A 13,222-nucleotide genomic window follows, 5' to 3' on the forward strand; every position below is an offset into this window, starting at 1 on the left:
GACCAGTGGCTGATTGCAGTTCCGAAGAACTGGGCGATGGGGGCGCCATATCCCGACGCTCATTTCTCCGAGAAGGAGGCATATATGTATCGGTTTCTGATAATTCTGAACAATACAAACGATATATAAAAAGCAAATTACTGCATTCTGTAATACACTGAGATGAAGAAACAAAAGAAATATAAAGAACACCAAAGTGAACATTTTAACACAATATCTGCACAGTTAGCACAGCTCATTCTGAGTCACTTTCAGCTCCTGTTGAAGATTGTGATAGGTTTTGCAGTAGTTTAAAACATCTGGCAGAGTGGGCAGAGCTTTCCTCACACTCGACTGCGACATCCTCTGAAGGATAGTTGACATGAGCGGGCCCGACGTGACGAGAAGTTGCAGCATCACGCCAATAATTGTGATTTCTCGTGAACTCGTTCTTGCATGATGTTCCCGGTACTGCTTGATATTTTTATGCCTTGCTTCCTGCGCCACTTCTGATATTTGGTCACTGGGCAAAAGAGCCGACGAAATGATGCTTCGCCCATGTATTAGAATGTTATGCACCGAAGCGACTATATAGTACCAAGAGTAAAGATTGAGGTACATGTCACATATTTCAAAGACCAACGTCTCAAATTGAATCAGTGAGTGTAAAAAGGAGTACATTCCCCAACACGTTACTTTCGTAAAACGAAAAGTAAAACTGATTACCGGAAATACCATTGCTTATATAAAAACATTTGTATGGGAGATTTGTAGTGTATGTTAAGACTTTTCATTTTCCAAAATTCCAAAAACGTAATGGGATTGGATATTTAGTTATAGAGAAATTGTTATTGTGGAATGTTATCCTTTATTTTTGGAATGTTCTTTTTCCACTCACCGATTCAATTTGTCGGGATCTATTTCCAGGCCACGTGAAAGGGTTTGAAGAAGAATAACACATTTCTCGATTAACTATCTGTTGATTCCGATTATTGCGGATATTTGGTCCGGATTTTGGAAAAAGCGTCTGGCTGTGCTACCACCGTTGGACGTTTCACTGTCTTGGCTCGTCCACTTTGAGTTCTAGTTCCGTCCTTAACTTTTCTTGCACAAATGTATGCTTTGTGTCTGCTAATGGTTTGTTTTCCTTCCGGATCTGCCATTGTTGAAAGTTAATCTATATGATACATGTAACAGCCACTTCATGAAACGTATCCATGCATAAAGTGGCCGAACTCAAATGTTTCTGAATTCTCGCGTTTAACATTGCTGGTATTGTTAATTTCCTTAGGTGTGGCTCCGCAAACATAGCACTTCTGTGCTCACGTATTAGTAGTGAGCGTATTACACACTTTACCATCAACTATAGTTAATTGCAACAAATGCTGGACTTGGCACTGTTTGTTTGCTGTTACTGAGGTATTCAATTCTGCACTTGTTGCTGAATGCGATGCACCTCTTGTGACACTAAGTCTGTTGTTTCTCTTTTTAAACTGGATTCTAATTGTTCTGCATAACCTTACAGAAGATGGTTGTAAATCTCGCCACACGATTACCTTTCCCTTCTTGTCTGACACGGAGTAGAGCTGTAGTGGTGCCATAGGCGTGACGAAAATGTCCGTATCTTGGAATCCTACCTTATGAGCTCTCTGTTTATACTGTGCTTGAGCAGTAGTTAAATCACACACCCCACTTCGATACTAACGTCTGCTGCTTCCAACATTTCTTAGGCACTTGGTCAAAGACGGGTTCTTGCAGCTCGAGAATGTGGCTTGTTGTATAATTTAGAAGATCTTGGAGTGATGCCTCGAGAGCCGATTCGGTAATTATTTGCAGGGTAACATCGTTTCTTTGCCTCTAGAATACGGTTGTAGGAGGGGTATATCTTGCTGCAGCATCATGCACTGTTTCGTAACAGCAGGTACTGATGTCGAGACAGGTCAACTACCAATAATACGACCAACCCATGTAAATTGAAATCAGGAGTGTAAGTTGGTGTCGGAGGATGTTTTTGAGTCATCTTCCAGGCTTGTCGTATCTTCTTTCCTCTCAGCGATATCTTTTCCATTTCCTTCGTCAGATATATCTTGTCATGGTCTCTTTATTCTCGGAATTTCATGCCTGCAGCATAATCACGAAGCACGTAGATCTTCTGTTTTCCTATGTTTTGAGCGTGTGCTGCTACTTGCAAATGTTTTCTCCGATCTCCCGCCTACCGATGTCGAAGATGTTGACCTAGCTGACACTGGTAAGTTGGTTTGGAAACCAATCTCATGACATAGCCATCCCTGGTTTTCATTCTCAAACCATTTGTAGTTCTGGTTACACTTGTTTAATTTGTCGAAAATTTGGTGACCTGCGTCAGTTGGAGCTTCCTTCTTTCATTAACGATGCTGATATTTCTCATTGAACAGATATAGTCAAAGATCGTCTTTTTGCGTCCTTGCTACGTTTTCTATGCCGAATTACACGAAAAAGCTCTCTTCTCGTAGTTTGATAAGACATTGTCAGCAAGAAAGAGAAAATAAACTAATTAAGTGTGCAGTTATGCACACTGGTTTACACATAATTCTTACTCAACCAGCAACTTGTCTACCTGTAACAAAATCGGGGAAAATGGGCAACATTGGCTTTTTGTCTCTGTAAGAGGACGTATTGAGCTATTCTCTGAAAAAGAAATCGTAACTTGAAACTGATTGAAGCGCATTAAAACTCTAATGGAACTGAAAGCAACCATCAAAATATATGGAGTTCCAAAGCCCTTCGGCTTTTTCATCTTCTGTCACGTTTAAGCAATAATCGGGCACGTCAAACATCATGTCTGGAAAGAACAGTGTACAGAGCTATACTGAACGACACATAACTTTTTCTCAATAATGTAATTCTGGTTCTACATAGTTGTGAATATTATGCATGCTGACGTATAAAGACAAAAACTTATCACCGCAGTCAGCAAAAGCTCCCTTCAGACTCCCTTCTCGGACTTCCGGGTGTAAAACTCTCTTCATTCCACGTTGTTTTCAATACTAGACTCTCTGCTACAAATTTCATTTTCTTGGTTTTGGCCAGGTTTTAGGGGTATCTGGATCACTCTGTTATTACATAAATATAAATATAAATGTGATCACTACTAGTGAATAGATAACCATAATAAGTAATTTACCTTGTCACGTGAGACAGCGGGGATTTTCATTATTACTGCTGGTAAATAATGATACTAGGAATCTAGTCTATCATTTTTTTATTTACAGTAAATCTGAATTGAAAGGAATGAGCTTAGTTGGCCCTCACAACTAAATCAATTTTTACATAGAGCACGACGCGAATGTCGGCACAATACCTTGGACCAACAAGCTCATTAAACATTGACAATCATTTACAATGAAATTATATCTATTTCTCCAGTCCATTATCTAAATAAATAACATTAGTTTGAACCATTAAGTCAAATAGTTTTGGACATGAGTATTCAAAACCTGAATTAATTTCATATGCAAATTAGATAGAGAACAATGTTAAATTAATAGTCCTGGCACATAGGCCTAAGGTGCTTGAGGAATTAGTTTAGAATATATGTTACCTCTGGTATTAATCTTATGCAGGATAAGAAACAAATAAAGAACAATTCCAACTTACATGTTTCCAAGTACATCCAACAGTTGAAAGGAGAGCCGGACAAAGTCGACGCGTGTACAGAGTGCGGATCGCGACTCGTATAGTTTCGTCCGATAATGATTAACTGACCAACTGACCGTGACTGACCACTAGTAAATTTTTACTAGTGTTTTTATACACAGTTTGTTTTTCTCTTCTATCTTCCTGTTCTCTATTTCTGGACTTTCTTAACCACAAAATTGTTATTTCTCTGTGACGTCAATCAGGAAGTCCTTGTTTATCTCGTCACAGGTCTACCTTTCTATTGTCAGAAATAGTTCTTGCTTTCCCTTTCACTACACTATGTTTGTTGAAATTAAGAGGATTGTTTCCGTGAATTCTTTCTAGGTATATTTTCAATCAATTGTTTTAATAAACAATAAAAAAAAATGTCATCCTAGTCTCTGTTCACGTTACACTCCTCCACTTAAAAAACATACTACTGAGTGATCCTGAAATGGACACCAATAATAAATTTCATCCTAGTCTCTGTTCACGTTACACTGCAGTGGTATCGCGAGAGAGCCCATTAGAGGGCAGAATGGAACTCTGTGGTATTCATGGACGAGAGCCGTTCCTGTCTCGGTACCAATGATGGACGTACACGAGTCAGGAGGCGGCCTGATGAAAGTTTGTTGCGAAGCTGCATTAGTCGTCGTCATACCGGTCCAATCCCGGGCATTATGGTATGGGGAGGGATTTCGTATGACCACAAGACCCCACTAGTGATTATTCCTAACACCATGAGAGCGCACGTCTATATTACAATGATGATCGAACCCGTTGTTCTCCTGTTCATGAACGCTATGGAAGGTGGCCTGTTTCAACACGATAACGCTCGTCTGCATACCATAGTTGCAACTTTACGTCCTCTTGAAGATGTTAACGTGTTATCTTGGCCGGCAAGATCTCCAGATTTGTATCCAATAGAACATGTGTGGGACATGATTGGACGACACCTCTGGACCCATCCTCAACCAGCAACGACCACTGCCGATCTGACCTTACAGGTGCAGCAGACGTGGAACGCAATCCCAGATGATATCCGGCACCTCTGCGATCGATTGCCTGCTCGTGTGGACGCCTGAATTCAACAAGGTGGTGACTACACTGGATACTAAAGACATATATCCTCCACTTTTGTCTGGCGGTGCACTTCAATTCTCAAGTTCTGTACTTCAAACTTGAATCAATGTAATAACACATCCTAGCACAATTACTTCTTGGTGTTAGGATTTCCATATCCGTCAGTGTATTTGTGTCCTACTTTTCGCTTGTCAGAATCTGGTCACCCTAACGTCCCGGAGCTACACTCGAAACCGAAGCATGGATTCGAACTTCGGTATACCCCCAAATCTGGCACTCGATTGAATATGGACGTATGAAATTGAATTCTCTTCATACAACCTTTTCTCAGAGTTGCCAAAAAATCTAAGTTATACAATAACATTTTAAAAAATAGCTTGTAATAACATTCAAGGCAACGAAATTTATAGTGCATATTTGGAACACAGCACTAATAACAATAAACAGTCTTAGAAAATTTTAGGAATACTATTCGAAAATATAGAACTATAAAGCACAAGTAGAACACGAAGTAAAGATGAAGAAGCTAGTTCAGCTTCATACTGGTAGTGAATACATTACCTCTTTTTTCAAAACACAACGCTGATACAAATATCAGACTCAATTGGAAAATGTGGAAAACATAATTGGAACTGATAGAAAAATAAAATAAGGTAAAAATATAAAATGAATATCTAATCTTTCTGACCAAAGCTTAATACAATTATCTGTCTATCTATATCTATATATCTATATATATATATATATATATCTATATATATCTATCTATCTATCTATCTATCTATCTATATATATATATATATATATATATATATATATATAAAAGTGACTATGTGACAACTCTTGAACCACCCAACCAATCTCGATCAAATTTTCAATATAGATGAGGTTCGGGCCTGGGAGTGTTTTTATCATTTCACTTTGACAGTGCAGCTTAGGAAAGAGGGGAAGAAGGGGATATTTAAAAATGATCGGAAATGACTTATATTAGTGTCAAATCCATAGTTTTCGGAATTGAACAGTTTTCTTACAGTAGGCCTAATATATACAGATATCTCTTTTTTCTTTCTTTTCTTTTCTTTTCTTTTTTTTTTTAAATAAATCATACAAAATTTACCTCTCTTTTTGCTCCGTGAAGACTTCATTTGCGGAGTTACAGATGCTCTGGAAATATTTCGCGCATTTCTTCATACGAGATTCCAGTTCTTCACACTTGAGCTGAGTATTTTTTGCTGATTCCATTTCGTCCTCCAAGTCTCTCTGGTAGTCATTCTCACATTCATTACTGCAAGAGAATACTTCCATGTTTTCATAACACCAGATATAGTGAATGATATATTAGCAATAAGATGAAATAAGTTACATCGTAATAAGTTACACTTTTTGTATTATCACAGTCAATGATAACATACATATAAGCATTCTATTACTACTATTTGAAAAAAATTTAAAATTTAAAGAAAGTAATTAGAAAATCCATCACATTTGAATGATTGACTTGTTTTTACATCCTTTTCTATTAGTGGGGTTATATAGGACGAGACCTACAGTTTAAAGTGGAATCTGAACCACTATAATACGTTCGATCCTCTCTCTTTGAATCGAACATGGGACCTCGTGCACCAAAGGTACGCGCGCTTACCATTAGACTAGCAAGGAGAGCTGTCATCACATTTAATCCTATTTATAAGAACCACTGAAGTCAAATATAGAAAAATTTAAAGACATAATAGAAGAATCGTGGTTTAATTTATCCGATTCAGCCGAAACAGTATAAAAACTGTTTCGTGATCATTTTTCAGCCTTAGAAAGTTCAAGAAATAAAATGTTAATTTTAATAAAACTGATTTTCTTATAACAATGTATTTTTACTTATGACAAAATGATTAGGACATAAGGCCACAATGACAATATACCTAGTCTAGCCATAAATACTGTTACAACTGAAAAAACCGAATAACGCAACTATCATGAGAGATATTTTAATTTGCTTTGTGTATATTGTTCTTACATGCATTCACTACACACAGCACTAATCACTGTTCGAAATAATCACCTTTTGCACAGTCACTGGCTCTCAGTCTGTGTGACCACTCGTGTATGGCAGAACGGATGACATCCAGGGGAAAATCCAACTTCTCTCAACAAGGAACGTTTTAAACTGTCAATGGTGGGGCGTCTCCTCTTGCAGACGATGCCTACAGCACTGACCACAGTCACTAGTCCAGAGGGCCAATCTTCAGGCGAAGCGAAGTCAGGGGCATGACGCTGCAGCCACCCTTGAATTGACCTGGATTTGTGGGCGGGAGAAGAACTCTGCTTGAAGGTCTAAGGTTGGTTGTGAAACAATGTGCCACTTCACAATAGAGTCAGTCCATTCTAAGTGATCAAGCATGTACCGCTCGATCATCTCCGAAAAATCTAATTTTTTCATGAATGTTTATCCTATATCAGGGTACTTCAAAACTACGATCATTGGATTTTTAAAACATTTCGTAGTTACGCAGCGGCTGCCGCCATTTTGCGATTTCTCGATTTGAGGCATTTACGGATTATTCAATATCTCTACATGAGTTAGTCCTACCGAAATGAAAATTGCTGGGCGTCTCCAACTTGAGCAGAGCTAAAACTTTGTCCTCTTAATATTTTTGCCTAAAACCACTTGAAAAGAGTGAAATCAGGGTCTACAGTAGCAACATTTTTGAACATTGAAGACATGTTTGGGAAGAGGAAGCAACCGACGTAGAGGTCTGATATTGTGTGTGCATGTAATCCGGGGTCATAAGTTTATACTCAAAAATTTGCAGACCTGTAGCTGCTCCCAAATGCCTGAAAAAAATTCCTAAAGTTGGGGAATTATGCCAATTTGACATATTTCACTGTTCAATATTTCCAATGGGCCCTGGAAATAATCTGAAATTTCCCCCCAAAAATCTGAAATTTTGGGAATAGTCTCCTTTAGTATCCCATAACAGACGACATATGCAACTCACTGCGCAGTACTGTCTCGCTGGCTAACTATACGAACGGCGTTTGCATCCTTCCTGCGTGTTCTCCCATCTTCGTGCATTTAGATGAATCTGCGTCTCTTTCGCTTACGGATGACATATGCACCCAAAGCAAAAACACATATTTCCTATTTACGTTTCTTTCTTCCTGCTCATTGCCAATCTCTCTACTCATTTCCGTAACACATTGTGACAATGTTGTACACGTGATTGGTCCATTTCCGGATGTTCTCTTTTCTTCGCATGTATCTGTTCTACCTCATTGCCTTGCGTCGACTATGGGTAGTATTTCTACATTTAACCTTTTCCGATATCTCGTTCTCGTATATTCCACATAATCTCATTTTGACCCCATTTTACCCTTTTAATGAACTTGTTGGCCGATATAAAAAAGTACGTATCGCTTCTTTTTTCGATGTTCCCTATGTCTGTAAAATCTTAAAATCGGTGTCTTTACACCGAGGTACCCTGCCTTGTAACTATATTTTGAATGTTATGGCTATATAATTGGCGCCACTCTTTCAGTATGAGACTCGGGTTTGATCCCGGTGGCGTTCATGTGGAGTTGGGTGCCACGTTAAACTGTAGGTCTACGTTTTATATAGTCTTAGTGCTGAACGCAACACTGAACTTCAATCCAATTAAATGAATGGTGTTTTGAATATTTCCATGAATATTCTTCATCAGTAGTATTGGGCTTTTGTTCAATCTTGTAAAAGGGAATTATGACATTTTAAGTGGCTTCAACTTCCAGAGGAATTATGTAATCAAATTGGAATTTAAACTGTAAGATATTGCTGCATCGTTGCTTAACTGTAGTAACGAAATTACTTATAAACTTATCAACACATACCAACATACAAAAAATTTTAAAAGTGCACTTTTTGCTTTAATTCAACACATTAATAAATTACATATTTTACTCCAGGGCCTCGAAGAAATGAATTTCTTCAATATATCATTCTTACACATTTTTTACTGAACAAGCGAGCACTTCATTATCTGCAGTCCATTTTAATAATTTTGGAATTTGATACTGCTACGAATAACTCCAACCATTGATTTATCTTGTTTGGTAAAATTGTTGAGATTTGTATAATTTGTGTTCTATTAGCACTGGTAAAATTGTTGAGATTTGTATAATTTGTGTTCTATTAGCACAAATGCTTACCTCTCTAGTTTAGAAATACTCCCATTACATACTCTATCTTCAAGTACTGGTTACTCCGCTTTTATCAACATGCTTGAATCTGTGGCCGGGGTGGACATTCTTCTCTAGATTAATACGCTCACATTTAAATTCTCTTCCATCATTTAAGAGTGTCATATGATGGACATATCTCATTATATACTGCTGACATCTTGTGTTGGATTGTTTGTGTATATTTCCCTTGATGGTATAGACGCCTTTTGTCCAATAATGCCATCTTCTGCTCTTATGACTTTTTAACTCCAGTGCAACAGGACGTTGTCATTATCCTTATTACTGAGATAACAACAATTGTGTAAAATACTAACTAAAATTTCAAAACTAATAATAACCTTGTAATAACTTTTAATTATGTTGACATGACAAAGGGCTGTATTTGTTTATGCTTTTGCAAGCTACTTTAATCATGAAACATTACTGTAGTAGTGTCTAAATAACATTTTTTTAAAACAAAAAAAGAATAAACTTACTGTTTAGCAATGAATGATGCACTTTTCTCTTTTAGATCATCTTCAATTATCTTATATACTTCCGATGCAAATACTGACAGATGCTGATGTTTTTGCATAAGATTATTTCTAAGTATGTCCTAAAATAAAGAAAATTACAAACTTCTCTCAAGTTAAAATATATATATATATATTTATTCGTTCAAATTCTCAGCAAATTATGTTTAAATATTTCTACGAATATAAATTTCAAGGCAACAGAACGGACTTTTATGAAAGAGACAACATAGAACGATCACCTGTGAGCGACGGGCCCCTGGCTTGACTGCAAGCCAAGCTTGTGGTGGGCAACATCGTGCTCGTCGGTTTTCTCGGAGTTCTCCCGTTTTCTCTCACATTCCCATTCCACCAATTCGTAATCATTCACTTTCATTAATCATACATCTCCTTTAGCCTAAAGGCCATATATGTGCGACGTTAAGTTAAAGATTTGACGAAGAAATGGAACCGACGAAGTAAGCAATTCCAGCCACATAAGGACGAATATAACATTTCAATAATTCAATAAGACAGAAATGTTCTCGTGATTTTATTTCCATCCTTTTATATATAAGATATCTGAAATGTAATTTGCGCAGATCAATGACTGTAAAGTTAAATTTTAAATGATATTAATGTTCTAAATGATAAGTTTTGAACTAGTCTATATATTTTTAAATGTAATTTAATGAGATCGGGTATGTTTCTTATCGAGATAATTTAGTTACTAGACTGTTTTTCAAAGCCAGTCAGTTAAATATTTTATTATTTTTTCTAAAACATTTTTAAAGTTTTTAATTATTATTAAGGAAGTACTTTTACATCACAATAACGACAAAGAACAGTGAGAAAAATGTCCTCTGCTTTTCTGAGCACATTTGGAGCTTACGAAAGACAGTGGATATGCGTTGAGAGTTCGCTAAGTATTACATGTAAAGTGAGCGCAAATATGATAAGAACTATTCAAAGTGATAAATACGGAAGTGAATATAACCTTCATAATGAGGAGTCTAACGTGGGCAAAATGTTGCAGAGGTGTATTATAATAGGCTGGAATGCTGTCATAAGCTGCATCAAGAATAATTTTATAACAAATTATGCAATGCTGACAACACAGAGGAAGTGAATTTATGTACTTTTTCCCGATCTGCAGATGACAATATGAGGGTAATTACATAAGTAATGCACAAGTTGGCAACATCGTGTAGTAGATGATACAATCGCAGTAAACTTCCATCATTTGAACTTCTGTTCATAAGGCAACAGGAGTTGAGTTTATGAACTCTGTAGTGTACACATGACAAGTATTGGAAATGGAGGCTGCAAGTGTTTCGCGGACACTGTGTCTGTTAACGATCAGAGGTAGCACATTAAGTTTGAAAGTTAGAGGCAAAAACCTAACAGAAATCCACAGTGCTTAGCGTGAAATTTGCGGTGAGTAGTACGGTAGTACGGTTTCTCGTTGGGTTAATTGTTTACGTAGTGGTCGCGTAAGCATAAATGATGATGCAAGATGATGCCATTGCACAAATCGGTCAATAGAGTCTTGCAAGAGGTATGTTCGATGGCTTTCCCAGAAGCTAGAATGAAAGTCATTAATAAAGAGTGTGTACCATGCAGATCTGTGGAGAAATCGGTCGTGAAAATAATGTATAGTAGTAATGACAAGATGGATCTTTGGTATACACCATAATAAGGAAAAAGTGGATTAGACAGAGTATACATTACAATAAAGAAGAACAACAGTATGTAATATATTTAAGCAAATTTATCTGCTTTATGTATTATAAACTAATCTTAAGTTTAGACTGTTTAAGTTATATCTGTTTCATGTATTCTAAATTAAAGTTAATTGACACCGAAATAGACGGTGCACAACAGATAACGTCCAGGGCGACGCAGACATTCCTAATTTCAAGATGAGTGGATATTACCACCAAGTAGCCATTATCCCAACAATTTGATACCAGGATTCAAATATATCACACATATAAAGGCATTATATTATTATTATTGAAGTATTATTCACAATTCGGTAGGAACCGTTTTGGGATACGTTGTTAGAGAAGTCATATACCGCCAATCATTCTGAAACAAACCGCAATTCATCGAGAACAGCAAAGAGGAGACAGAAAATGGCAAATTCATTCTCCGTTCTTTTCTTTTTATATAAATTGGTATGTGTGAGAGATCAGAAATATAAAATATCTGTCATAGTATTATACTAAAAAAATATATAAATAAAACCGTTTATTAAGCTTAAATATATTTACTCGTATGTATGAAACATTTAATGTAATCAAGGAGAAAAACAATACTGATTCATAATTAAACAGAAACGCATATAATGGAAGCTACTATAGGTCACATACATTGAGAACGTTAATATGCTCCGGAACGTTGCTGCTAAGTCCGGATCTACGAAAAAATAAAATCTGACTAAGACAAGCTAATCAACTCAGAATATCAACAACTTGATAGGAAGTATACTAATGTCTGGTATAGGTATGTTTGTTTATATTTATATAATATTGTAGTACTTCTAATTCCTTAACCCACCCTTAACTTGCACCTGAATAAGATTGCTGTATCTGTCAATTAAAAGTAGTGCGATCACTTCAAGAACTAAAATACGGAAGCTTTGTTATTTCCATTAAAAAATATTACAAAATATCTTCCTATTATCAATCTCTTCTGTAACTCAATAGCAGTACCAACGGTCAAATTCTGTTCAAATCATGAAATGATAATGATAATAATAATAAACTACACTGAACATACATTTTAAAATGATGATTCAATAAGCAAAATTACTTGAGTTGTAAGTACCTGCTTAATCTTTATACGTACCTTACTTGAAGAAGCAGACAAAGATTTGATTTTAAAATCAACAGAATGTGACTCGATGCTGAAATCGTCTTTGGTTTCACGAAATATTTTTGATTTCAATTTACCTACAAATTAACGAATATATTAGCTAGAGCATGGAAAAAAGGAACAGAAAATTAAATAATTATCAGAAAATAGTGGAAACATAACCATACACATTACAAAAATATACTCTTATTTCCTTTCCTAAATGCTTCATATAACAGAGAGGGAAAGTAGTACGAAGAAAAGAAAAAGAAAAGCGAAAAGAAGCATCAAGGTAGGCTCCATGATGAGATACAGAGTCATATATATGTTTGGTCATGTTATAATATTGTTAAGCTGATTTTTTTCTTTTCTTTTTTAAGTTTAGTGTCCCTTTTCAGCATCAAGGTTATATGGCTCCTCTTAGTGAATAACCGGTTAAGTCGACTTTTTTTCAAAATTGAGATTTTAAAGATATAAGCTTCTATTGGCGAGTTCTCCATAGTGTAGAAACGGTTAAGTCGAATTCCTAAAATTGACGAAGTTACAGCATGTGTGTAACCAGTTACTTCAAAATTAACAAGGTAAGTCGAGTTAACTCCTTATTAATGGAAATATTTGTTTCGTGAATAACAAGGTAAGTCATTTTACCTGTTTGTATCCGTTGTAATGAACTTTGCACTGAGCGTGAATAAGCGGTTAAATCGAGATGACCTGTTATAATAAATTCGTATAATACATATTACGTTGTTCTCATGTAGATATAACTTTTTATGTTAACTAAAAGCGATGACTTTGTGTGTCACATTTCGCTTTCCTTTGATGCCTTTGTTTACTTTCTGAAGAACTGAAAGCCGACATGCTGCAAATATTATTGGAGCTATCAAGGGCGCCGATCAGATTGTTGATGTGTTGCTTGTAGAAATGCAAGCAGAAACATTCAT

The 13,222-nt window shown here is 36.3% G+C and overlaps 1 protein-coding gene across 7 annotated transcripts in view; it reads right to left on the reverse strand.

Annotated features, from left to right (window-relative positions):
* The window catches only part of LOC145673335 (uncharacterized), a 154,266-nt gene that overhangs the window by 16,134 nt on the left and 124,910 nt on the right, over nt 1–13,222 (reverse strand). For 6 of the 7 annotated variants that reach the window (XM_081742970.1, XM_081742962.1, XM_081742984.1 and 3 more), the window contains 3 exons: nt 12,276–12,379; nt 9,408–9,526; nt 5,837–6,004 (listed from right to left, as the gene is read on the reverse strand). In XM_081742970.1, coding sequence (XP_081599096.1) covers nt 5,837–6,004; nt 9,408–9,526; nt 12,276–12,379 — 391 coding nt within the window. Of the gene's footprint in view, nt 1–5,836; nt 6,005–9,407; nt 9,527–12,275; nt 12,380–13,222 lie in introns of those variants that run through there. The other variant, XM_081742988.1, reaches the window with a different exon arrangement.

Source organism: Thermobia domestica, chromosome 2 (assembly GCF_964235325.1).
Source record: "Thermobia domestica chromosome 2, izTheDome1.hap1.1, whole genome shotgun sequence".
In the NCBI taxonomy this organism is placed as follows: Eukaryota; Metazoa; Arthropoda; class Insecta; order Zygentoma; family Lepismatidae; genus Thermobia; species Thermobia domestica.